This window comes from Diplotaxodon limnothrissa, linkage group LG13 (assembly GCF_057381915.1).
Source record: "Diplotaxodon limnothrissa isolate DT_005_m linkage group LG13, D_limnothrissa_male_GT1.1, whole genome shotgun sequence".
NCBI classification, from domain to species: Eukaryota; Metazoa; Chordata; class Actinopteri; order Cichliformes; family Cichlidae; genus Diplotaxodon; species Diplotaxodon limnothrissa.
The window spans coordinates 22952795-22980410 of NC_140608.1; the positions used below are offsets into that span (position 1 = coordinate 22952795).

General features: G+C 41.4%; 3 protein-coding genes across 3 annotated transcripts in view; 2 read left to right on the forward strand and 1 right to left on the reverse strand.

Annotated features, from left to right (window-relative positions):
- Positions 1 to 5990, forward strand: part of dntt (deoxynucleotidyltransferase, terminal) — a 104019-nt gene extending 98029 nt beyond the window's left edge. The window contains exon 11 of the mRNA XM_085369542.1: positions 5904 to 5990. Coding sequence (XP_085225668.1) covers positions 5904 to 5990 — 87 coding nt within the window. The remainder of the gene's footprint in view (positions 1 to 5903) is intronic.
- A 14244-nt stretch (positions 5991 to 20234) lies between these two features.
- LOC146620317 (coiled-coil domain-containing protein 106-like) lies at positions 20235 to 25006 on the reverse strand. Its single transcript, XM_085369544.1, has 4 exons — positions 24871 to 25006; positions 24330 to 24488; positions 20912 to 21112; positions 20235 to 20557 (listed from the first exon to the last, which is right to left on the reverse strand). The coding sequence occupies exons 1-4, from the start codon at positions 25004 to 25006 to the stop codon at positions 20235 to 20237; spliced, it is 819 nt and encodes a 272-aa protein (XP_085225670.1).
- A 426-nt stretch (positions 25007 to 25432) lies between these two features.
- LOC146620318 (uncharacterized) lies at positions 25433 to 26885 on the forward strand. The gene is made up of 4 exons (XM_085369546.1): positions 25433 to 25608; positions 25798 to 25905; positions 26024 to 26231; positions 26421 to 26885. Exons 1-4 carry the CDS (start codon positions 25433 to 25435, stop codon positions 26883 to 26885), a joined length of 957 nt encoding a protein of 318 aa, XP_085225672.1.
- Positions 26886 to 27616: the final 731 nt, after the last annotated feature.

The following is a 27616-nucleotide window of genomic DNA, read 5'->3' on the forward strand; positions in this document are numbered from 1 at the left end:
TTTCCACTCAGAAGAAGAGGCAATTCGTTTGGTGAAGGAAGCAAAGGAACTTTGCAGCACAGGAGGCTTGCGACTTCACAAGTTTGTTTCAAACAGTAAGCAAGTGCTTAATTCGCTACCGGAAGAAGATTGTGCAGAAACAGTAAGAAAGGACTTGTCACTGGGCGAGCAACAAATTGAAAGAGCCCTAGGTGTCAAATGGTGCATCGACTCGGATCATTTCCAGTTTCGAGTAGTTGTGAACGAGCAGCCACTTTCCAGAAGAGGAGTGTTGTCCACAGTAGCCTCTATTTACGATCCACTTGGCTTTGTGGCACCTTTTGTTCTACTTGGGAAGCAGATACTACAGCAAATGTGTCGTGAGAAAGCAGATTGGGACGAACCACTCACAAGCGATCTGAAGTCACGGTGGGAGTCCTGGTTGTTGGATCTAAAAAATCTAGCAGATGTCAAAATTGACAGATGTTACGTGCCAAAAGATTTTCAAACAGTTCAGAAGTACGAGCTTCACCATTTCTCAGACGCAAGTGTTTCAGGGTATGGTGTTTGTACGTACCTGAGAGCTGTCAGTGAAGCAGGACAAGTCCACTGCGCTCTTGTCTTTGCCAAGTCCAGAGTAGCACCCACGAAGGTTACTACGGTGCCAAGATTGGAGCTGTCTGCAGCAGTTGTAGCAGTGCGGATTAGTGACATGCTCAAAGCAGAGTTGGAGCTAGAAGATGCTCAAGAATTCTTCTGGACAGATTCTCAAGTTGTCTTGGGATATATCAACAACGATGCGAGACGTTTCCATGTTTTCGTTGCAAATCGCATTCAGCGTATTAAGGAAAGCACTCAACCGATGCAATGGAAGTTTGTGGTATCAGATCTCAATCCAGCAGACCATGCCTCGCGCGGACTGAAGGCCAAAGACCTCATTACCTCCAACTGGTTTAGTGGTCCAAGTTTTCTTTGGCAAGAGAAACTTCCCCACGAAGAAGTCACGGTGGGGAAACTTGATGCAGAGGATCCAGAAGTACGCAAAGTTGTTGTACTCCATACAACTACAGAAACAAATTCTTTGGCAGAACGTTTTCTGAAATTCTCCAGTTGGTCAAGGTTGGTCAAAGCTATGGCAAGACTTCTCAGATTTGTGAAAGAGTTTAAGGGCTTGGAAAGGAGAAGCAATAAAGCCACTAACCTTGAAGAAAGGAAAGAAGCCGAGCTTAAAGTCATATCCATTGTACAAAGATCAATCTTCTGCAAGGAAATCAAGGCACTTCAAACGCGAAAGGATCTACCCAAGGACAGAACAAATAGACTCTATCGACTCGATCCCTTCCTGGATGAGAAGGGTGTTCTTAGAGTGGGAGGTAGATTAGAGCGTTCTACATTGCAGCCACACGTCAAGCACCCGGTCATCTTACCAAAGACTTGCCATATCGCAAAGTTACTGATTGATCACTATCATCAGCGGGTGAAACATCAAGGACGGGGCATGACGATAAATGAGCTGAGATCGAACGGAATATGGATACTAGGATGCAGTCAAGCAGTATCATCCTTTATCTACAACTGTATTAAGTGCAGGAAATTCAGACGTCGAGGAGAAGAGCAAAAGATGGCAAACCTACCAAGTGAGAGAATGGAGACCACCCCTCCCTTCACGTATTGTGGGATGGATTGTTTCGGCCCATTCTACATTAAAGAAGGAAGAAAAGAACTGAAGCGTTACGGGCTTCTGTTTACCTGTCTATGCTCTCGTGCGGTGCACATAGAGCTACTTGATGATATGTCAACCGACGCTTTTCTAAACTCACTGCGTTCTTTCATCGCTTTGCGTGGGAATGTACGTCAGTTGCAATCAGATCAAGGCACCAATTTTGTTGGAGCCAGACGTGAGTTTCTGGAAGCAGTAAAGGAAATGGATCAGGAAAGTTTGAAACAGCTAGGCTGTGAGTTTGTGATGAATCCTCCCTCTGCCAGTCATATGGGTGGAGCCTGGGAAAGGCAAATTCGTACGATCCGAAGTGTATTGACAACCATTCTGGATCAGTCATCCAGATCATTGGACAGTTCATCTCTAAGAACCTATCTTTATGAAGTGATGGCGATAGTTAACAGCAGACCTATCACCCCACATTTACTCAACGATCCTACTGGACCTCAGCCACTTACACCTAATCTTCTGTTGACCATGAAGTCGTCAGTAATACTGCCACCACCAGGAGACTTTGTAAAGGAAGATTTGTATCTTCGCAAAAGATGGCGTAGAGTCCAGTACTTGGCCAATGAATTTTGGCACAGATGGAAGAAAGAGTACTTATTGAGCCTACAACAAAGACAAAAGTGGCACAAAACAAACAGAAATGCAAAGATCAATGACATAGTGATCGTACAAGATGACCAAGCATCAAGAAACGACTGGAAGTTGGCCAAAGTTGTTGCCATACACCCGAGTGAAGATGGATGTATACGCAAAGTACAACTGTTAATGAGTGACTCATTGTTAGATGACCATGGAAAGAGACTGAGTAAACCAGTTCTACTTGACAGACCTATACACAAGACTGTGACACTATTAGAAGCAGATTAGTTTACATTTCATAAGTTCATAGGTGGAAATCACAAGTGATTTGGTGGGAGTGTAGCTGCCGTCAGAGGCAACTCTCACATTTAAGTTCATTTTATTAGATATGTAAGGTTGAAACAATTAGTAGTTGAAATATTAAGAAATAAATCAATAGTAATTCATGTTTTGTTCATTGGATTTATATGTTTAAATGTGTTATTTTTACTAATTGTGCAATTAGATAGGAACCTTTTCTATAGTTCCGTCTGTTGTTGCTAAGAGGGTATTTTTGGCTGGCACACTCAGCAAGCTAATTGAGACGAGCCACGAGGTTTGCACGTCCACAGTAAGATAGTAAATAGTAAGATAAATAAAAGAGTGCCTTTTTTGGACCTCCCCACGATGTAAGGATTAAAGTTTTATTCCCTTTGAGTGAGGCCAATGAGGTAAATGTTTTCTTTTGTTTATTTTCGTTGTATGTAAATATGCTAGTGTTGCGTGATATTCTAGTGCAATTACCGCAGTGTGAGGTGTAATGTGTATTTTATTGATTGTTTTGTTGGAATGTTTCGCCATATATAATGCTTAGGGGCTTTATTAAGAATATTCATTTAAGTTTGTATTTCTTTTTAGTTCTGACGGCATTGTATCGGCTGTGGTTGGACATCATTACAAGTTAAGGCATGTCGAAGAATCCTCCTGTCCGAAATAAATGTCAGTTAAAACACAAGGAACAAGTTGAGCTTTATTACGACTCGAGGGGAGTAACAACATTGGCTTTGTTCAGCACTCTCCTTTGTTCTCTCTTTTCTTCTCCTGCCTCTAAGTTTTTATCAGCTGTATGTTTAATACACTATAGCTTGCCACATCATAAACTGCAGCGATGTGCGTCTGCATTTCATGTGTTTTGAGTGGTTAGAGCAATAAATGGGCTCAGGGTTATGAGAACAGTGAAAAATACAGGCAATGGTGGACTGGTTAATGGGCCTCAGGATGGCTTTACTGAAATGTAATACTGTTTCACCAACAGCACACTTTTATTTGGGAAAGAGAGATAATATTTCTTTGGACAGTGCTGATTAAATGTGTTGTGCAAGAGAAAAAATGAGTGCTACTGAAGAGACTAGCCACAGATATTAATCTAATTTTAGGAAACATGATTATTGAATCTGGACTTGTTTTGCCCATTTTTTTTCAATCATCCCCAAGGTACTGCAACATCAAGACCAACAACACAAGGAACTAAAGATGTCAGAGGATAATAGATGCTCCAACCTGACTAAAAAATGACAAATGACTAAAAAAATGACTAAAAAGAGAAAATGTGTCTTTTTTCTTGTGCGCTTGCAGTAAAATCTGCTGATTTTGGTCTGTGTGAAGGGAGGAGGACGGCGATTGAGGGGTCTATAACTTTCGGGGAATGGACATTACTTTTATTTTGTTGAATGCACGAAAAGACAGGTGATGCAAACTTCATCCATCACAGAAACAGCTACATTATTTTATTTTACCGTCAGGCTCAGTCACTGCTGATGAGTTCATAGTCTCAGACATTCATCTGAAGTTAGAGCCAAAAAGATGGATAATTCAGAGTATGGCTCAACATGACAAGCCTCCAGTCTGTGAATGTAAAGTTGGTGCTGTGGTGTCTTAGGTTTTAGTTGCACAGGCTTAGCACCATCTGAAACTACAGGTCATGACGGAAAAAACTTCCCAAACTGGATACAAATGGTTGCTGGTAGTCACTGTGAAATCAATTGCTAATGTCCCATTTATGCAGGCCTAGACTTGTCAGTGACCCCCGGTAACCACTGGTTGATAGGAAATTAAATCTGCAGCCAGTTGGAGAGTGGTTGCTGGAGATTGCTGGCAGTCACTGGCGTAAAACTGGTTACAATAAAGGTACAGCATCAACAACCTCTGCAATCACTTTGGCCACCTGTAGTTTGCATACAGCACACACATCTTTTCAGCAGAAGGGCACAGCTTCCACTTTTAATTTCTGATTTTCACCCTGTAGTTTCACTACAGCTCAGAGAGTCAAAGGGAACGTATTTGCCATGGTGCACAAAGTTTTTGATGTAGCATGCTCTTTGCCTCTAATTTCACCTGGCAACTGCCACTAACCTCCAGCAATGTCATATGGTTGGGGAATCTGCATATTTCCCCTTTAACTGGAGGTTGGCAGCAGATAGATGTTGAGTATGGTTTTGCTGGAAGTTTCTTCCTCTTGAAAATGAGTTTTTTTTTCACACTGTTGCCAAGTGCTTGCTCATAGGGAGTCGTCTGATTCTTGGGGTTTTCTCTGTATTATTGTACGGTCTTTTTCTTAAGGTGACTGTTGTTGTGATTTGGTGCTAAATAAATAAAATTGAAGCGACTCCACATATCTTACTTGCAGTCTATGGTTAGCTGAGGATCATAGACTGCAAACCACTTCTGAAAATTTATACTGTAGATCAGTGAAAGGCAAAAACATTGGTATACTTTTTTTAGTGCATTATTTGACAGTTGGGTAATCACAGTTTTCCAATGTGCACACTGACACTTTAACTTCCAAATAGAGTGGCTAAGGTGATCTATTTAAACTGCTTGTTTCATTTTAAACTTTGCTGAACAAAGAAACCATTCCTGAGAGAAATGATGGCAAAAACTGCAAGTTGAAAAAGTCCACCCAAACGTGTCATTTGCATTATAAATAACGAGCCATTATAAAGGGAGCTGTGCCTTATAGTGTTTTCCCTTCTCTTCACTTCCTACTTGCTGCTCTCAGTTATCTCTGCCTTTGGCTGGCTGTGGGAGCTGACTTGCTCTTGATTTTTCCGCCATCTCTCAGCAACGTGTCAGGTCCAGTTTAGCACTTGAGGGCAGAACGTGTCAGAATCACAGCCCCCTCTCTCTCCAGGCTGTCTCGAACCCAAGGTGAGTCAGGCTTTGTCACCACTCCTATAAAGACATAACCCATCACATGGCGCTGGTAGATGGCCAGTAGTTAATAGCCCTGTTGTGATTCGCCAGGGAAAATACTCATCTGCTGAAGAGAGCAATCACTTAGAGCAAGGTTGGGGTTTTATGGGTTTAGAAGGGAGGTGGATGCTCAAATGTAAATCTGCAGAATCACAGCATGTCTGAGCTTTGGCACACACTAGGCGAATAAAATCCTAAATCGAAAGACAGCTTGTGGTGGAGATATGAGTTGAAATACAAGCACAGTTGAGGCTGCGAGCGCAAGGCACGAACATTTTGTGGAATGGCGAAACTTCAAGTTGAGAATCCACGGATCTGCACTGGTGACTTAGAGACAAATTCCTGCACAAGTCACTGACTTTGTGTTTGTGTGTCCTCTCTCTAGAAAGAGTTCCTGGCAGCTACAACTGAAAAGGACATCTTTGCCCATCTGGGTCTCGAGTACATCGAGCCTTGGCAGAGAAATGCGTAGGCCTCCGCTCCTCCTTGGCTGGATGATACCCTGTGCATACATCAGTGTTTATCCCATCTGCTTGCCGTTATGTGGCTCTCCTGTGATTCACTTTCAAACAGCTTTTGATTTCCATACACTTTTGTGTTGTTGTTGTTGCCAATAATGTTGTTGTCTAGATTACATGACGACGTGTGATTCATAATTCTGCTTATTCACTATTGTCTGCCAGCAAATAAACATTCTCCTGTACCATTCACAGGCTCCTGTCTCTAAGTGTTGTAATCATAGGCAGGATAAAAAGACTAATCAGTCAGTATGAATCGCCTGGGGTGCCTGTGAGGTGCAGGAGAAAGGGAGCCTGAAAGAAACAAGGCAGTAAAGGGGGTGACCACTGAGAAAAAGGGAGGGAGAGGAAGAAGACAGGAAACGATGAGAAAAGTGAGGGGGAAGGGAGCTCTTTGTCGAGCAAAATGTTGTAATCACCCTCCTCCTGGCAGGAAAGTGCTCAGTGTGAAGCTGAGCCAGGTCTTTGGGGGATTGAGAGGCGGGTAATGAGCTTCAGCTAGAGGAGCGTTCTGCGTCGCCATTTAGCCTCCATTTAAGCCTACGTCCACTGGAGATCATTTAGCTGGCATTCCCCTATCCAAAGACCAGTCGTCTCCTTTCTTTGTTCCCCGATGAATCCACTTCCCCAGATGCTTGGCTGAAATTAGAGGCAATCAGCTACAGTGGGAAATCAGGAAGAATTCAGAAGGAAGGTAAACGAGCTTGCTGAACACACAAATGGAGTTTGGCTGCCAAAGCGATTCTGTCTCCCCAGCATCCATTATCTTATTGCTTTGACTTTGCTTATGTTTTATGTATGGCGGTTGTTTATCAGGATTTGTGTCCTTTTTTCAGGACGGTGATCCTCTAATGAAGAACCTTTATTGATCCCCGCGGGCTGTTTGGGTACATCTGATTTGCTCCTTTAGTGATGACATGACCTGCCCTGCTGTTCATCCCCCAACCCACTTTCCTCTTGATGCTCAGCCTCCGGTTTATCCCAGGATGCTGCAACAAGAGCAGAGACAGATGAGAGCAAAGCATTCTAGTGAATCACCCTATTTAAAGATTTTTAAGTAGAACAGTCCGGCGCTTTGAGGACTTGACCCAGGCCTCCCCTTCTCCCACCTCTTTCTACTTTCTCCCTCTTGGCCTCTGTCTTTCTCTCCCGCTGAGCTGCTCTTTCAACCTTGCTGACACAAAACAAACTCTAAAGCTTCTGAGCTGCAGCGTTAACCAGATGGAACAGGCTCCCTGATCTCCAGGGTTATCTAATGTTTTCACTTTTAAAACGAAGGCGGATCCCCTCTGCCCCAAGCCCCACAGAAATCGTCTCTAAATTTCTCTAGAGTAAAATAAAAACCAAGCTGACCTCAATAAATGTACATTTGTTCAGCTCTCTTTTTCCTAATTGTTGTTCAAGTGCAAATTGGATCTTCTGCTACTTTCACATTAAAAATTCACAAGTGTAAAGGGATTAAAAGGCTATAGTTCTCAATTTAACAACAGCATTGTTGTTGTGCTCTCAGAAGATCTTAAACTGTTTGCAAAGCTGAAAAGCAAAGATTTGAGTACAGTGGGGTAATGCTGCGTGCTCCTATAAGAGTTAATTTTCTGTGGAGCAATACAAGGTCTGATCAAAAGTTTCTTAAAAAAATCAAAACCCATACCTGATTTAAATTTAAAAATCAGTTTTTCATTTCTTTGCACACATATGGACGACTTCCAGTGCTTCTGTTATATTTGAAGTGCTCCCTGGAAGTCTAATCACTTGTATGAGTTCACCTGCAACTTTGCAATGGTCCTAATCAAACAGCAGTTGCACAGTAAATGAAAGAGTCAGCAGTCATGTGATAAGAGCAGCATGAGCTAGTTGTTTTTTTTGACATGAACATTGATTTTGCACAGTAAATTTGTCCCCAGAAATCAGGCTACCTATTTTCTACCTGGAGCAAAACAGTTCACATATGGCCCGCATTGTGGAGAGCATCGTGTGTACCCTCTTACATTACTTTGACCTATCAAACATAAACAGTTTACCACCCAACCAGAAAGCATGCTTTGGTCCTCTGCGTCTTCTCTTCCTCCAAAATAAATAATCATGTCAACAACTTCCAGTTTCACACCTTCCACTGGGTAAAAAGTAGAAGCTGCTTTGGAAGATGTATGAGGAGACTACTTTGAAAACTAGCTCAACTAAACAGTTTTTGTTTAGTCTGGTTCTGCAGGAAGTTTCTTCCTGTTCAAAGGAGGTTTTTCCTTCCCACTGTTACCAAGTGGTTGCTCAGAGGGGGTCAATTGATTGTTAAGGTTTTCTCTGTATTATTGTAGCATCCTTACCTTGCAATATAAAGCACCTTGAGATGACTGTTGTTGTGATAAATATATAATATTATTATTATATATGAATACAACTGAACTGAACTGAATTGAAACTATGAGTGCCTAAGAATAGACTTATGGCTCAAGTATCAGTCCAGTCAGGTTATACATAATTTAAGTGCATAGTATGAATACACCATCCAGTCATAGGGTGAGAGGCAGGGTACACCCTGGCCAGGTTAACAATCTTTTGTAGGTCTAACACAGACAGACATAACATGACCGTCTATGCTCACCTTCACGCCCACAGCCAACCTAATCCCATGCATTCATTGGACTGCGGGAGGAAGTGAGAGTACCCGGAGAAAACTGAAGAAATACCCCATAGATGCCAGTTGTGTAGCATAAATGTTTCCCACCTGTCATGAGCACTTCACAGGTTGGGGATTTGTAGTATGGAGTTTTACAATGGGGATGTTGTTTATATGATAAATCAGTAACAGTCTGCCCAGCTTGTTTGACAGTGTAAATGATCATTTCATTATCTGAAAAAATCCTGGCATTTATAGCTGAACCGCCACAGAATGAGCACAGCCAGGTGACTGACAGATTTTACTATAAACTCTGATATAAGGCAAATTTCTGACCAGTCCATGAATTGATTAAATATGGACAAGGATATATTAGCCATATTTAGGATGGTTAAAAGATTAGCTGAAGGAAACTATTACACACCACTGCACAAATTAAAAAAATGGAAAAATTCACAAAGTAACACAGGAGTGTTCTGACAGCTTGTATTAACTAGCTATTGTCCAAAGAGACTGATTTTGCAAAGGTCCAACCCTTAAACCTCAGATCTAGCTAATTTGTTTATTCATCACTTTCAGCCAATCGCATGTGGCCATTTTCTATGCAAATTGTCGCCTTTGGCTCCTCGCTGTCTGGCAAACACTGCCTTTTTTTGCATGCTTGATGTCTGAGGTCTGACTGAGATGACAGATGTGTGAATAAATGAAAAATTGCTTGCCCGAATTTGCATAAAAGTGCTTGATTTGCTGACAAAAACGTATTTTGCCATCCAATCGGTTTTCATTTCTACCTATGCAATCATTTCCATTCCCCAGTTTTCTCTCGGTGACATTCCAGCTCCAAACACCTTCATCTCCATCTGACACCCATTCTTTTAAGTTGAGCAGATCCATCACGGCACAGGAGCTTTGTATTGACATTTTGATGGTATATGCCAGCCGGGTCTCATTCATTTGCTGCATTGCAGCCCAACTCCTGACTTTAACTAGCATGTGCCTTGTAATACATTCATGGATGGATTACTGAATGGACTCTTCGAAAGAGACAAAGAACTAATTTCAACAGTGCAAAAACTATCAGCAAAGACACAAAATATTAGATGGGCAGGGAAAGTGCAAACAAAAGAAATGCATTGGAGCTATAAATGATCAAAAAGTTAGAAACACAAGCTTGTTTTTAAAGCCCTAATGCCATGTACAGTATGAGTGTAGGCCAAAACCCATTATAAATAAAAACGTCTGCAACTTTGAGTCTGGGTGTCTTCCTCCTAGTGGGCCTCCTTCTTATTCATGTCTCATAAGTCATCCATGGATACATTACAATGTAAATTGACATTGGGTCATTCTACAGCTCTGCCAATTTGTCACTGCATATATGATGAGGTTGGCTGTGAGAGCTGATGATATTGCATAGATGGGGAGTGCTCAAAGATTAATGGGTGACTCTTTGAGGAGGACACATGTACCTGGGGGAACATCCATCAGCCATAAAGCTTCCCTGGGGATGGTCTTGAGATAGAATATGAAGTGCCACTCTCATCTCGGTTACATGACAAAAGGTCACGATGTGTAAGTGTGTGCACATCATGTGAATAATCATGTGGACACATTCCTCAGAGGTGAGAGCAAGCATCTGTGGATGAAATGCCAGAAACAAAAAGAAAGAGCTCTTTGATTATCGTCCACAGCGTTAATCCAGCAAAGAACATCAGTTTTCATCACAGTTTGAGCCACTGGCGCAGCTATCCTTTCATGCCAGGCATACAGCAACTGAAAAGGAGAGGACCAAAATAGATCAGGACCAAACACTGATAACGTCTGAGCTGAGCTCCTTGAGCAAACTTTCTCTTGTATTGTATCAGAAGACAGTGATTTATTGGCTGTGCTGTAGGGGCTTGAATGCAAGTGTTAGGGCCAGTCAAAGCCAATGGGGGAAGGTGACAGAATAAGGACACTGTGTATCCTTGCCTCTCAAGGCCTGTCACAACGTCAAATCAGCCGATGCATGGCAGTGGCCGACTCTGAAACATTAAAAAAAAAAAGAAAGAGTGAGAAGAGAAGAGCACTGAGACATCTGCATTAAACAGACATTAGAAAGACTTTTAAAGGCCGCCATCATGATAAACATTTCTATTTTAAGCTAATACTGTCTGGCAAGACGACTGGTTCAAACTGGATTTGAATTTCTCCTGAGTTTCTGATGAAAATGAGCAATTTTAATTTGCTTTAGAAAAACAAATGAAATTGGAGACGTGGGTGATCAGCAGAGATGTTTACGCTGGATTCTTGGGGATAATTTCCTCGCAAAGGCATACCCTCCACTGGTGTCACAGTGACTTTCAGCCTCCTTCAGGCTTATAAAATCAAGAGTGATGCACAGAGAGCATGAGAAAAATCATGCACTCCCTCACAAGAAACTTTAATTCGAGGTGACCCGCTCCCTTCATGATAAATGACCTACATCCTTGATTTCTGGGAGGGCGGACGGATTCGGAGAGTGTGTGTCCTCCTCCACAGGTGGCAGAGGAATGGGAGGAGAAGAGGAGGATGAAGAGGAGGAGATTAGCCATCTGCTGCAACATGTCACTGCACTCCACTCCTTCCTGTGCTTTCTGCTTTGTGGCAAACAGGCGTGGGAGAGAATCTCATCTGTTTGTCTTTCTATGCATTTGCACATTTTTATATTTGTGTGCACACACGCACGCAGTTTCCCTTACAGTGAATGAAAGTCCTTCCTAATGGTTGTTTACATCAGCATTTATGAATGCATATATGAGGACATCCACATGTCAGCCTGTGTCTCTTTGCTCTTTGCTTTTGTCTGTCTTGTAAAGATCACTGATGTATAATCTCTGCCAGGGTGCATCTGTCACTAACTAACGGAGAGCAACATTTTGCTACAATGAATTAATAATTCTCATTGTAATTCCAGAAAAATAAACTGTAAGCATCTATGTTGTAGTAAATGTACAAATGGAATAGAATAAGCCTGTAAACTAATGATAGGAAGTTTAAGTTAATTATGGCCTTATTTAAAGATGCTAATACATTATATACTATGATGGCTGAGAGTTTAGATGCACTGCAACTGAAGAAAACCAGCTAATTGAAAAATTCTGCATAAGCACACAAAACAATGGAAGTAGACAAGCAAAACAAAAGAAAAGCAGAAAAAGAAGAAGCCAAACACAACTGAAGACAATAATGTGCCGGAGGAGCTGTGGAAGTGACAAGCTAACAATAACGGTAAACATGCAGCTACAGTATTATTATATGAATCATATGATTAAAACACACATTACCTTGCATCATTTTCTCCCTGACAGCACTGATGAATCCACTACTTCCAAAATATGTGGTCCATAACTGTAAGATGACACTGATATGATGGTTATGTGCATGTTTTACATAAAGTCTATAAATATATGCAGTTACCAGTGGTATGTAATACTGTAAATTTCAGGATTGATACCAAATAAATTCAGGGTCAGTGTTGCCAATACCAATACTTTTAACTTATGAATGCAGCGTATGTAGGGGAGACCAGTGTGTCCTGATTTTAGTGATGAAATATTATCGATTTGGAAATTCTAAATACATTTTAATAGCAACGAAATCACTGTGATTTTTACTTTCCACATAATTACACACCTTTAAGCTATTCATCTGTTTCCAGCTATTCACCTGGGCTTTTGTTTGAGAGCTGGAATGTAAATGCGTCTGTCTCTAAAGCACTTTGGGTCAGCTTCTGTTATTTAAATGTTCTATAGGCTATAAATAAAACAGCCGTGACAGTCAACACAAAAAGGTTCAGACATTTTTCACAGAGTATCCTTGAGGTATAGTTTTTAATTTAACATAATTCAGTGGACTACATACTGAACTTAGAGGATAGAAACAAAGTATCAATCCTATCAGACTAGTATTTTTCTGATACCAATACCAGAGTTGACGCTATCAATATTTGGATTGATCCACCCACCTCTCGCAGTTATGGCCACAGTGATATTTCTATTGGTCAGAGCTCACTTCTTTTCAACAACCCTGAGCTGTGGCTGTATATTGGACTGTTTTCATTTGACTTTCACATCCAGTATATCAGCATTTTCACAGTGTTAACTTAAGATGACCTGAGACTCACTATATATTGGTCTATAGTGATTGGTTAGGAAAAACTGAAACTCTTCCCTCATGCAAATGAGCTAGAGTATCAGACTGAAGATGGAAATGGAGTGGGAAAAACAAATACTCTTTCTATACTCAATCTGTGGTGTGAAATCACAATTTGCACAGCATATACTGGAATTCTTGCAGCTTTTGCTCCAGTCCTGTCAGACCCATTAAAGGCTATCTGCCAACGTGATTGAAGGGTTTGGAAGGAAAAAAAAATCACCCACATTTGGTGGGTGGCGGATGTGGAGCTTACAAGATTAAGGTAGTGCAGGTGAGTGTGTGTACGTGTGTGTGTGTGTGTTGAATTAATGTTGCTGCTGTACTCGTAATAGTTACAGTAAACTCTCTGGTGTACCTGTACTACTGATGATGCTGAGGGAATGGAAGAATGAAGATTAGAGAGATAGGTGATTTGGGACTGTTCCCGAGTAGTTGTGGATAATCCCAGGTCATTCCACAAAAAGTCTGTAAAACTACTTGTTACAAAATGACCACAGCTGTTGGTAATGATAGCCAGCACTATATCCACCTCATCTTCACCTTATCATTCTTAGAAAGTTAAAATTAGTTCTCATCAGTGCAGCAAGCACACATTTCCAAGATGTTCTAAGATCAAGGATTTTTCTACCTATAATTAAGAAGTACAATTAGTATCTAAGCACCTGCTTCGTCAGGTTTATATAGCACTTTTAAAAAGCTGTCTCTCATGAGACCTCCAATTTACTGAAGTGCAACAATTAATTGCCGCTGTGACCCTATTCAAGCATGACAACTCAGAGAGAGAAATCAGTGGAAGGCACATTCAGTATTTGTGAAAACTGCATGACACTGTGTGGCTTAGAATATTTTAAAAACAAACAAACAAAAAAACAATCACATTTTTAATATTCTGGACTGGAAAAATGAGTAAATCAGTAAATTTATTATTGCCTATGTTTTATGTGCAAATGTGCTTGAGTTACTGAAAATGAGCGTGTCTGAGCTTCTTATCACTTTCTTTGTCTTTTTTCTCTCTGTTCTTGTGTGTGTCTGTGTGTGTATGTGCACTGCGGTCAGTCTGTTCATTTTTCAGCTATTTCTGACCCCTCTCCCTCTGTGCTGAGTCCCAGTCTCTCCCGTTGCTCTTCCCGCTATTCCAGATGGACCTGCTTCCGTATCAGGCTGCTAATGAGGCGGCGCTCTTCATTCTGTGGCTCTTTGAATGGAGGGCCAACCATTTAACCCTGCCCAGCTGCCCTCATGACCCCCATGTATTTTTAGGCTTCACCTCATTTCATGCTGAATAAACACCTATGTCTGGACACCCTCGAGGGCCACGCCACATGGCTTCCTAGTGGACTGAGCTGATGATGCAAGCTGACAAAATCTGGTAAATACTACCTTTAGACTTCTTGGATAAGAACACTTTTCCACAAGGGAAAAAGGTGCAACATCTAGAGTTTTGCTTTCTTCCTTTTCTTGCATTTCTAGCTTGCTAAAGGCAGCACTTTAAAAATGTACCATCACTAAATCATCATTTTAAAAAGAGATCATTGTCAACATGTCTGGCAGCTTCTGCGTAGTCAGTTTTACTCCATGGAGTAGGTGTGAAATCTGTTGCATTACAAAACGGCAACAGCTTTGATTTTTCAGTTAATGTTTGTTTGAGTCCCACTGTTATAATCCTATCAGTTTGACCTAATTTAACCTAAAGTTGCATTGATCAGTTTCAACGTTTTCTGTCCTCTGCAAAGGCTAACGTTATCCTCACACACAAAAAGAAGCACTGGTTGGTCTCAATGCTTAAAAGATTAGTACGCTGATTTAATCTTGTGGAGCTGTAACACTGATGTAACACTGTAACACTGCTGATGTTACTTCTTCCTCTTTTACGTACATTAACTCAGTCAGTTTGATCAGACTTTTAGGCGTGTAATGCTAGTAGCGGCTAACATAGCCTCAGGCCTCTTTGCCTTTAGCAGAGATAAGGAGCAGGCTACGATGATCTGGAAAGCCCTCTTCTGTCTAATTCCACACCCTTAGATCTTTTCCATTTTAAAACTTGTCTTCAGACCCTCAAATGCTAAGTGACATTGCTTGAGGATATAGCAGACTTCACGGAACTCCCTCTGGATCCACCAAAGACTTTATACAACTTTTTGCTTTCATAAGAAGTGCAAAACATACTCTGTGCGTAAAATTGGTAGAGTATCCCTTAAAATAAGCTAGATTTAAACAGGAGCTGTTATGCTACTGTACTTTCTGTCATATATTACATATATTACTATCACTGTTGCTCATATTAAACAGTTTTAAGGTTTCTGATATTGAGGTTAGAAATGAATAGAATGCCTTTAGTGTCACTATAGAGATTTACAGTTTGGGTTATTGCATGCAAAATTAAGTATTGCACAGTGGTGGTTTATAGTGGGAAGTCCTTGGAATGAGGGGTGGAACTGTGTTACGAGTGCATGTGTGAGTTCAGGCTGGTTATTTTTTTTATTTATTTTTTTTTCCATTTGATTCACCTTTTATTGTTTATTTTATTTTCACTTACTGAATACGGGACAGACTTGACTGGGGGAAAGAAGGGGAGAAAGAAAGAGGGAAAGAGAAACAGCTGAGAAGAGGGACGGGGGAGAAGGGCAAAAGACAAAAACCAACAGAACGGGCAGAGAAAAAAAAATGCATATATCAATCACCTGGATCACCTGCTGAGAAAGAAAAAAGAAAGCAAGCAGAAGAGAACAAGAGTAATAGAATAAACAACATCACAATGATATATGGGAATATGACAGTAAATACTAAATGTTAAACATTATTGTGCAGCACATAAGATCAACAGAACACAGTGTGCTTTGAGGTAGGAGCCAAAAAGGGTGTAGTTTGTGGGTGTGATCACCCGTGTGTACACCTGTGAGCATGGACGCGCTTGTTTTTTGTTTTTTTAAAAGGTTCCTTCATGTAATAATCTGCTAGAGGGTGTGGGGGGGCCACAGCCCCGTCCTCCAGGGCGTGAAGCAGGTGTGGAGGAGATCAAAACTCCAGACATCCAGAGGCCCCCAGAACACAAGAGACCAAGGAAGACCAACAGAGGGGCAGCTGCGCCACTGTCCCGGAAAGAGCTGAGGAGAGTCCCAGATGAGGGCTCACTCAGCAGCCGCGGAGCAGAAGCCAGGGGGAGTTGCAGTGACGCGCCCGTGAGCTCCGCCGGCAGCCAGCTGCGCCTGAGTGACCGAGCCCCAGGCCGAGAGGCCGGGGGCACCCCACCTCCGAAGTGGCCCGAGCGAGCCCCAGGCTCCAGGCCCCGATAAGCGGCCGCCAAGGAGTGAGCCGGTGTGTACCTGGACGCCCATCCCCGGACACAAAGAACCACCAACGCACCGATGTCTGAGGGGGTCCGCCACTGGCAGGGGAAGTGGTGGTAGGGGGAGATAGGCCTCCAAACCTTGGAGGGCCTGAGATGTCCCCAGAGAGGTGGCGCCTGACACCCAACCTGACATATAGACACAGACATACAGGCACACACAGATACAAACATCCATTCCCACCCTCATGCTCTCATATGCACTTACTCCACACTCAACCAACGTGGAGACATACATAAAGAGACGTTGTACACACGATCACACTCCCCAAGCATACTCTACAAACCGGGTCTAGGTGCCCCCGCCCCTGGAGGGGGGAACTGCACCCAGACCCAGGTGGTGTTTCCCTTTTCCCTGCGGTGGGGGGAGGCAGACCGCCCCGACTCCGCAGCAGCAGGAAGGCTCCACACTCCAGACCGCAGTCGGACGGCCAACTCCTCCTCCTAGTCCTAGCCCCCCTGCTCCAGCAGGTCGCAGAGAACGGGGGTGAGAGAAGACTCCGAACCTCCCTCCACCCGCTCATTGTAATGTTGATGCATGTGTGTTCTAAGGTGCATTTAAAACCCAGGAGGGCTTGGAGCTACCTGCCAGAGAGCAGCAGGTAAGCGCATGGTCCCTCCTGCTAGCCCTCAATGTCTACGTGTATTTAAAATTGAGAGGTGGGCAACGATGCCAGGGGTGGGGTGTACACCCTGATGGTACTTTGGACTCCGTGTATCGTGCCCACCCCCAAGATCCTATATGTATGTGTAATGAGAGTGTGAGTAATGTGAATGTCTAAGTTGTGGGATAAAATTGAGGCAGAGGCAGCCAGAAGGGGACAGAGGGGGGGGGGTAGCCTCCTCTGCACCCTGGTGACATACCCCTACTCCAAGGCCCTGCATGTGTGGGTGGTTGTGGTGGAGCGGGAAGAGGGAGGCAGCTGGAGATGGGGAGGGAAGGAAGGGAGGGGCAGGTGACCCCTCCCTGGGGCCAGCTCCCCCGCTGACCCCAGTAGGCACCCCCATACTCTGCGACCCGCCAGGGAAAGGGGGCCCAGGCCCATCCAGACCGGGCCCAGTGCAGCAGCGCCGCCCGGCCCCACAGAGCCCGGGACAGTCCACCCAACCCCACCACAGAGAAAACTGCACCCACCCCACCATCCACTCATCTTCCAGACTACATAAGACAATAAACACCCAGGCTGAGATCTTCCTCCACCTCTCCTGTATCTCCCCCTCCTGCAGAGGGAGCTCCTGAGGAGAGGAAAGCTCCTGCAAGATGTGACAATCTCCCCCACCAGTTGAAGAGCCCCCCAGGTGGCTCGACGCACCGGCGGCACCCTGCTCCAGGGCTGGGCCCCCATGCACCCACCCGCCCACAACCCCGGCAACACACCAACCAGGACCCAAGCCCCCGAGGCCCGGTCCGGGTCCCAGCCCAGAGACGGAGCGCCCCCAGAACCTCACGCCCATCCCGGACCCACCCAGGGGCAGCCAGGCTACCAGGTCAGTAACCCACGTCCGTCAGCACAGACCCTCCCCTAGCCCCGCTGCACGCAGCCGCGAGGAAACAGTCACCGGAGAGCCAACAGAGCCCCTAACCGGACATGACCGCTACCCCGGGTTGAGCCCCCCAAGGAAGATGCCTCCGGGGAACCCCCCGACGCCCTAAGCCTGTCCCTACCCCCACACCAATCACAACAGTGAAGGCGGGACCAAACTATGACCCCCCACCCCCACTAGGTGATGGAGCTGATCAGTTCAGGCTGGTTATGACTTTTGGGAAGAAACTGTTCTTGAGTCTTTGTGCTGATGCACCCGTAGCTGTTCCCTGAGGGAAGCAGGTTGAAGCAGGTGGAACAGGTTAAAATTAGTTCTCAGCGTGGGAACTGACCCCGGTAATGTTTGTTTCTCTGCTGAGGCAGTGGGAGGAATAGATGTCCATCAGGGAGGGCAGCCGATGATCTTCTGTGCTGCGCTGACTGCTCTCTGAAGCCTCACTCTATTCGCCTTAGTGTATCTGCCGTACCATACTGTGATGCAGTATGTCAGCAGGTTCTCTATGGATGAGCGGTAGACGGTCAGCAGCAAGTTGGAGTCCAGCTTGTACTTCCTGAGAACCCTCAGGAAGTGCCGTTGGGCCTTTTTGATGACCGCTGTGATGTTGTCTGTCCAGGAGATGTCAGCAGAGATGAGGAGCCTGAAGGTGTGGACCCTCTTGACACACTCCCCGTTGATGTATAGGGGGGCTAAGTCAGTGCTGTGCCTCCTGAAGCCGACAGTGACCTCTTTGGTTTTCTTGGTGTTCAGTGGCAGGTTGTTCTCTGAACACCATGCTGCCAACTTCAGGACTTCCTCCCTGTAGGCTGCCTCGTCTCCCTTTGAGATGAGTCCGACTACCATGGTGTCATCAGCAAACTTCATGATGAGGTCGATGATGTGGGCTTGAACTGCAGTAGTGGCTATAGAGACAATACATAAGGGGGGTTAAGCACACAGGCCTGTGGGGAGCCAGTGCTCAGCGTGTGAGTGGAGGAGACATGAGGTCTGAGTCTCACAGTCGGGAGCCAGTTTGTAAAAAAGTCTTTTACCCAGGCACATGTGAGAAGGGGGAGGCCAAGAGTGACCAGTTGGATGATTATATTGAAGACTGAGCTGTAGTCCACAAAGAGCATCTGCACATAGCTTTGCCACTGGTCTGGGTGGCTCAGCACAGAGTGGAGGGCTATGGCGATGGTGTCTTCTGTGGATCTGTTTGCATGATATGCAAACTGTTTAGTGTTTGCACAAGTAATACCTCTGAGTCTAAAGCTTGGGCTACAGACTGCTCTAAATGCTCCATTACTGAAAATTTTCTTCTTCTTGTTTGGGCTCTATATGATGTCTTTGAGAGCAGAAATCCAAAATCTCTGTGATCATCTGAGGCACACAGCTTCAGCTGTGAATGCAGAAGCTCCACCTACCTGCTGTTCACATCTTTTGTTAGTAAGAGGCTGTCAGAGATATAAAGCAGCTTGTTTCAGACGCTGCACTGTGCACTGATGGGCTACACCAGGGCCCAATGAATAAATATCAAATGGTACCACTTTACAATAAGTCTCTCCTTATAGATGCTAATAAATAGTTTATAGCTATATTATTAATTAATCTGTAAATGCTTTATAAACCATTATTAATGGTTTATTATGCATTAGTTAAGGGTGAGAAAAAGAAAAAAAACTGACCGGTTTCTTGCCAAATAGTGAGCCAAATGTGTTCACCTATATATTTCATCTAGAGTTGCTATATTAAACATTTCAGACTAAGTTACTATCCTGTAAGCACAATCAGCATTTGTAAACATATTTTTTATCATATAAAATTGTACTTCATAAATGCATTATAAATATCCACAACTATCAATCGGAGCTTTGTTGTAAAGTGTAAAGCATAAAACCATTTATTAATGAATAATAAATATTTATAAATGCCACATGGGAGACTTATTGTAAAGTGTAAAGCATAAAACCATTTATTAATGACAAATAAACATTTATAAATGCCAAATGGGAGCCTTATTGTAAAGTGTAAAGCATGACACCATTTATTTATGACTACTAAACATTTATAAATGACAAAAGAGAGTTTTGTTGTAAAGTTTAAAACATGTCAACATTTATTTATGATCAACAAACATTTCTAAGTATTACTGGGCATTACTATAAAAAGTATAAGGCACCAACAGTTATTTAGCATTGCTAAACTTATATACAAGCCCTTTAAAGATAGCTAAAACTATATTAAGGAAACAAATCCCATCCCTAAATTCACCACTGGCATAAAACAAAGGAAAATTATAATAATTATAATATAATAAATTATTATACCTTAACTGAAACTGCACAGCTGTATTATTTACTCTACACACATTTATACAAATCAAAACATTAAAAAAAAAACAAAATAAACTAACAGGTAAATCTCTTAGTTGTGTGGAAACTCAACACATATGTGAACAGATCTTTGAAAAATGATTGGTTTTGCAGATCTTTTCTTCAGTTCAATATGCTCAAAAAACAAAACCACTTAGAACAAATTAGGGTTTCAGACAGATTTCCCTCTTCGAATTGGAAGCAAAGTACCAGCGGCCTTCATACTTTCTATTTTGTTTTTTACTTCATCACTGCCTTGAATTGCAGCCTCACATCGCTTAGCAAAAGCTAGTACCGTCTCTCCACTAGGCCTGTTGGACAGTAGCTCCTGGTAGACATTGGGGACCGCAATAGCAAGCTCCCCAACTGATGAAGTGGACACAACAGTGTTCCTGTCGAGCCCATGCTTCTGAAAAGCTTTGGTCATGGTCTTCGTCTTTGGAAATGTCTTGAGGAGGGATTTGTATCGCTGCACAATGTCATTTGGCGTTTGAACTAAAAATGAAAACAAAGCAAATAATTAGAAAAGCAAATGCTCAAAGCATACTAATCTATATATCTATATATATATATATATATATCTATATATATATATATATATATATATATCTATATATATATATATCTATATATATATATATATATATATATATATATATATATATATATATATATATATATATATATATATACATACACACACACACAGACAGATAGATAGATATGTATATATGACGTAGTGAACACAGAGTAATTTTTAGAACAAATTAAAATCATAATACTATCTTTTATGTCACATTTATAGTATCCTCTTCTGTAAAATCTTCTCTTCCAAAATCTTTTGCTCACCACGCTGCCGGAGCTTCTTCTGCTCCTTCTTGGGTTTCTTGGCTCTTGAATGCTTTTTGTTGTATTTGTGCTTTCGCTTCTTTGGGGATGAAGATGAGGATGACCACACAGACGATACAGATGAAGATGCGAAAGATGAATCTGAGTTTTCAGAAGCCTTCGAGGAAAATGGATCATTGAATGGTTCGTCTTTAGGTTGCTCTGCAGGATGTAAACAACAAAATGGCTGGTTTTAGAAACAAGTCCCCTGTTTTTCAATTACACAATTGATGATTTAGTAAGCTTATGTGCTTAAAGAGAATGAGGATTTTGTTATAGAAAATCATCATGTGAATAAGGTGTACATATATACACATATATATACATATATATATACACACATATATATTAGGGGTGCAACGATACACAAAATTCACGGTTCGGTTCGGTTCGATCCTTTGGTGTCACGGTTCGATATTTTTTCGATACAAAAAAAATGTTCATGCCTTTTTAATTTGTCATTTATTAAAATTATAAATATATATTTTAACTCAAAAGTACAGTTTTTAAATTTAACCCTAACCCTTGTGCGTGTTTTTTATTTTGACAGCGAATGCGCACCTGTGGACCACTTATGTGCAGCCCTGGTTATTTAGCTCGTCATATTGCAGCCACAGAAATTATTTTGTCCATGAAACCATAAAGCTGCACTTTCTTTTTGCCTCATAGTCTGATTTGTCATAACTTCTCCGTTTTGTGGTAAGCTTTTCTTTGGCTGTCACTTCTTCACCCTGACCTGTCTTATTTGGCTCAGCAGAACTAAAATATATATTCTGCTGCTTTTACACAGGCACTCACATAAGCTCAGCGATTCTCTGCGCGATCAACCTCTCACATGTTTAAGCTGCGGGAGATTTCACTTGTCATGTTTGCATAGTAAGCTAACGATTAATAAGACGATGTCAGAGGAATTGGTGCACAAATTATCATCACTCACAGGTCAGTGCTGTCGCTCTCTATACACAGTTCGCACGATTGCAAAGTGAAAGCAAAAAAACAAGCGCAAATTCAAACGCGATTTCAATATGTCACATATTGACAGTGGCTCACCGATGCCAATGACATAATTACCCAGCTACATTTCTGAAAGAATGCAAAAGCATTGACATATATTTTTCCTTCCTACAATAGCCCAACGGGCAGGGAAGAGATAGATTTTGGTAGCCCGACTGAAAAAATCGCTAGCTCCGGGACGTCGGGCTAGCGATATTGCAAGCCCTGTATCTGATTGAGGAATCATGCATCTTTGGAAAAGAGTTTATTACAGAGAAATGTCTCTTTCCAAAATAAAAGCTATACTATCCGCTTCTTCTGGGCTATATTCTCAGCAGCATAAGGAGAATCATGTGCTAACAGCTGTCTAAATGACTCGGCTAAAGTTAGTAGCATGCTTGTTGTTTTGGTCTTTGCACTAGGATGATGTCGGCGTAAATGTGCAGTCATATTCGTTGTGTTCCCACTAGTGCTTTCAGGTTAATCTCGTTGAAATGACCTTAACGCCACAACACGGCAAATCTCCGTTAACGAGCTACCGCCGATCGCCCTGTGCATGGGGCTAGACGGCCAACACGTTAACGAGCTAACTGCGCTAACACACTAGTTCCCACCCATGTAATTGAGCATTGCATGGCACATCCAACATACTGTTTTACTTTAGTCCATGACTCGCTTACCTTCAGGGTCATACGTCACATGAAAACCAAAATAATTCCAAACGCCAGATCTGAATGAGGGTGCGGGAGGTGCCCTGCGCTCTTCCTTCTGACTATGCTGTCTGTGTGGAGCGCTCAGTGGATCTGCGCTCGACAGTGCAGCCTAGGCGGAGTAGTCGAACGCAGATTCACTGAGCGCTCCACACAGACAGCATCGTCAGAAGGAAAGTTGATAAAATAAATTACAAATGTTGTATTGTTCGATACATATGCGTACCGAACCGAAAGCACTGTATCGAACGGTTCAATATCGATACGAATATCGTTGCACCCCTAATATGTATGTATATATATATATATATATATATATATATATATATATATATTAGGGCTGCCACGATTAGTCGACTAGTCACGATTACGTCGACTATCAAAATCGTCGACGACTGATTTAATAGTCGACGCGTCGTTTGAAGCTTTGTAAGATCCCAAAAGACGCAAGAATAAGAAGCAGGATTTAAGAGTGTAATAACGGACTGAAACAGAAGATGGCAGCACTGCATGTACAAGGATGCCAGCTGCCGTTAAACCCCGAAGAAGAAGAAGCTGTGTCCCAGAATTCATAGCACAGCCCTGCTCAGTTTTCAACAATGGCGGCAGCTAGTTAGTTTTAATATTACTCTTATTATTCTTTCTGGGTCACAAAATAAACGTTTAACATATTTTCAGGCGAGAATGTAGCTGTGTAAACCTCAAATATCTGCTCAGTTTATCAAGACACCACATATTTTCAAAAGCGCTCCGACGTTTTCGGAGACGTCTGTTACCCACTAGCTCGATAGCTAGCCGGAGCTAGGTCACTAGCACCGTGAGAACACCGGACTCCCGGCAAATTGTTTTCAAACCCACTGCCGTCTTTCGCTACTGAGGTTAAACATGATAAATGAGTCACTTAGATAAATTAAAAATGTTATTGTTTGACTTTTTTCAGTATTTTATTTGTTCCCGAGTAAATCGGTTTGGCTGAGATTAAAGTTTTTACACAGCTGAATAAACGTCAAGCAGACAGCTGATTATCAGAAGTGTGAGATGCTCCAGAATATACTCCGGTGTCCTGTTATATTTTAGATAGCAAGGAGTTTATTAAACTTCACCAAAACAATCTGCAGATTTCATTAAAATTTAATAAACTATCATCTTGTCTTTATTTTTAGTTAGCACCTTAAAAGCTTAAAGCTGTAAGCTAATGATAGTTATATAAGAGCAGATGCTGCTGGTGCAATAAGCTGTAGTTTTACGTCCAATGGATGATGATCTGATTAGTCGACTAATCGCATAAATAATCGGTGACTAGTCGACTATCAAAATAATCGTTTGTGGCAGCCCTAATATATATATATATACATACATACATACATACATACATACATATATATATAAAACCTATATTAATTCTGATTGTAAGGCTGTTACATTACTAGTTCAAGTTGGAGTTATGATCTTATGAACTATGAAATTGAATCAATCAAGTTAGACCTGGCTGAACTGAATTTGGAACCAGATCTCTTTAGGAATGAACTAGCACAACACTTAAAGTTAACTGACTAAAATCTTTTAATCAACACAATGACAATAAGGGAACTTCACTGGGATTGATAAATTATCTAATGTTTATTTGAAGACTGTAAAATAAAAACAATGTTCATGGAACAAGTCTAGTTTCATACTTGTAAGGGATGATAGCTGACTTCGGAGAAAATCTCTCTCTCCTTCCAGTTCTTCAATTCTCTTCTTTTGCCACTCCAGTTTCTCCTTAAGAAAAGTCAGTTTCTCTCGCTCCTTGTTAAGAAGGGCAGTTGCAGTAGGGGCAGGATTAGAAGAAGAATCTAAAGAACAAACAATTATTAAATTACAATACTAAAATAATTTATAATTTAAACTTGGGAAACTCAAATAAAATATTGATTAAAAACGGTTACAACTGGAATTTATAAAAAGCCACTTTGTAAAAATTATGTTATATACACCTGTGGTGGTTCAGGCATTTCTAAAACAAGGCAAATAATTCTTATGTGTACTGCCTTACCAGGGTGTTTAATATAAATTTAATGATGCACATAAACAAAACTAAAAATATACAACTAAGTGATATAAATCGTTTGGAATAACCAATAGTAATAGAGCTATTCACATGTTATGTGATGTTAGTTAGCCACTGTAGCTAGCAGCCAAATGGCTCGGTAGCTAGCTAGCTAGCATTATACTCACCTTCATGTCTAACTGCTGACGTCGTTGGCTTAGTGCAATCTAGATCATCCAGTCTCTGCTTTTTGTATCTCTTCGAACGTGTGCTAACTGTGTAAGTCGCAGACGCACACAAATTTTTATCTTCTGCTCCATCCATGGCGCAGCAACTTGAACGAGCGCCTTCAGTGTGTCTGTTCGTGCCCCTTTGGCTTGACCTTCCAGAGCGCTCCACTGCCTGTCGCGCTCTGAGAGGAGGGGCTTTCCTTAATAAAGTTAACTGTGATTGGATGGTTGTATAAGCTCCTCTGCGTTTAAATTAAATTTGTTTTCCCTCCCTTTGGCGGCAGAACATATTTCTTTAGCATGAATCCAGCGGGTTAGATCTACATAACAAAGTCGGAGATACATTATAACAGGTGAGACAATCCTCTTTTTTGCGCGGGACTATTTTTGATTATAGGGCTTGTTTTATATAGCATGTGAAGTTCTTTAACTCTGAACCGATTTGCACTAGACTCCCATAGAGTATTTTACGGTGTTTCGAGGTGATAATAAAATAAATTACTCATTTTTTCCCACCAGAATGTCTTTGGGAATGAGATTGCGCGCCAGAATAGAAGGAAAACAAACTAAATATAAGGCACTAAGGCTCATTAAATGGCTGCAGAAGAAACACCTGCTAAAAAAGAAGCTTAGATGTCCTGTTTGTCACCATAAGATGAAAATGATTTCCGTGGTGAAGAAAGACCAATATATGTGGTATGTATAATGCATGATAATGTAGTGCATGTAGTAAATATAACAAAATATTTCGGTTATCAATGCAAGAGGGAGCATTAACCTCTTTTCATTATTATTTTCTTCATACTTAATTTTGTGATTATCTTTTCAATTAATGCTCTTGTTTAAGGGTCCATTTCTTTACTTAACTCATTGATATGTTCTCAGGTGCTGCAAAAGAGCAAGTCATAGGAAAGTTTCCAGAACAATTAGAACTAGCTCCCTCTTTGAGAAATCAAAAACATCTCTTTTCAGTTGGATGAAGTTCATTTACAGGTATATGTAGATGTAGACATTAATAGCAATGCACCTTTCATAATTGAACACCAATACGAGACTTGTGAAATAAAATTAGGGCCTCAGTAAGTAATAATTGCCTCAATTTCTATCACAGATTTTCACAAGGGCTCAGGCTCAGACAAATAGATATGATCGATGATGAAGTGGCTGGCAGCTCCAGAACACTAAGTAGCATGGCAAGACACATTCGACATGTTTGTATACGTGCAATTAAAAGACACAGAATAAACAATGGACACCGTCTTGGTGGTGACAGAGAATTTGTGGTTATAGATGAAAGCTGTCTCCGTCATCAGCGAAAGGTTGGTAAACTCTCAGACAGGTTTGTTAGAATCAATGCAGATCTGAATGTGTCCTCTAAACATGGAAACCTTTACCATAAGTAAAAAAAATTAGTAGAAGCAACCATCTTTTTGAATGTTTCTTTGTAGATATTTAATTTTATTCTTTTTAATTTTAATTCTGTTTAATTTTATTCATTTTGTTTTCAGTATGCACGTGGACGCTTTGGAAATGCATGGAAAAGGAAGAAATGGGTATTTGGAATGATGGGAATTAAAGACAAAAGGCGAAGGCTCGTGTTAAAACTTGTTGAAAAACGATCAAGGCGCCACCTTGTTCCTCTGATCAGACAGCATGTTAAGTTGGGTAGTGCCATTATCAGTGATGAGTGGAGAGCCTACAAGAATGTTTTGACAAACATAGGGTACAGACATTACACTGTAAATCACAGCAGGTGGTTTGTAGATCCTCAATCTGGCAGTCATACACAGCATATCGAAAGGGTTTGGATGACCATCAAAGGACATGTCCGTAGACTAAGAGGAAATCGCACTGAGAAGTTGCTGGAGGAACACCTGATGGTTCTTGAGTGGTCATCTTGGCTTGGTTCGCGACACCCTGATGGACCACTGGGACGCTTATTTAAGGACATACAAAAAATATTTCCAGTTTGAACCAGTCTGGCATGAACTTTTTTTGGAGTGGGTGACTGTTTGGTGTTTTAAAAAACACATTTAATGTTACACGTGTTACTCTTACAATACATTTTTGACAGTAGTTAAATGTTATTTCAAGCACTGATTGTAATTTAGGTCTAAGTGTTATAAATGGTGACATTATACATTTAAGACTCACTTTTGGCAATTAAATGTTTATTAGTGATTAATAAATGTTGTTATGCTTTACACTTTACAATAAGGCTCCCATGTGGCATTTATAAATGTTTATTAGTGATTAATAAATGGTTTTATGCTTTACACTTTACAACAAGGCTCCCATGTGGCATTTATAAATGTTTATTTGTCATTAATAAATGGTTTTATGCTTTACACTTTACAATAAGTCTCCCATGTGGCATTTATAAATATTTATTATTCATTAATAAATGGTTTTATGCTTTACACTTTACAACAAAGCTCCGATTGATAGTTGTGGATATTTATAATGCATTTATGAAGTACAATTTTATATGATAAAAAATATGTTTACAAATGCTGATTGTGCTTACAGGATAGTAACTTAGTCTGAAATGTTTAATATAGCATCTCTAGATGAAATATATAGGTGAACACATTTGGCTCACTATTTGGCAAGAAACCGGTCAGTTTTTTTTCTTTTTCTCACCCTTAACTAATGCATAATAAACCATTAATAATGGTTTATAAAGCATTTACAGATTAATTAA

Excerpts from the sequence above, each read along its gene's own strand:
- LOC146620317 (XM_085369544.1), bottom strand. The coding sequence starts at position 25,006 with ATGGATGGAGCAGAAGATAAAAATTTGTGTGCGTCTGCGACTTACACA. Across the intron at positions 24,489-24,870 it reads GTCAGCAGTTAGACATGAAG|ATTCTTCTTCTAATCCTGCC; the intron begins GTGAGTATAATG and ends TTTGTTCTTTAG. Across the intron at positions 21,113-24,329 it reads TCAGCTATCATCCCTTACAA|AGCAACCTAAAGACGAACCA; the intron begins GTATGAAACTAG and ends TACATCCTGCAG.
- LOC146620318 (XM_085369546.1), top strand. The coding sequence starts at position 25,433 with ATGTCTTTGGGAATGAGATTGCGCGCCAGAATAGAAGGAAAACAAACT. Across the intron at positions 25,609-25,797 it reads AAGAAAGACCAATATATGTG|GTGCTGCAAAAGAGCAAGTC; the intron begins GTATGTATAATG and ends ATATGTTCTCAG. Across the intron at positions 25,906-26,023 it reads TGGATGAAGTTCATTTACAG|ATTTTCACAAGGGCTCAGGC; the intron begins GTATATGTAGAT and ends TTTCTATCACAG.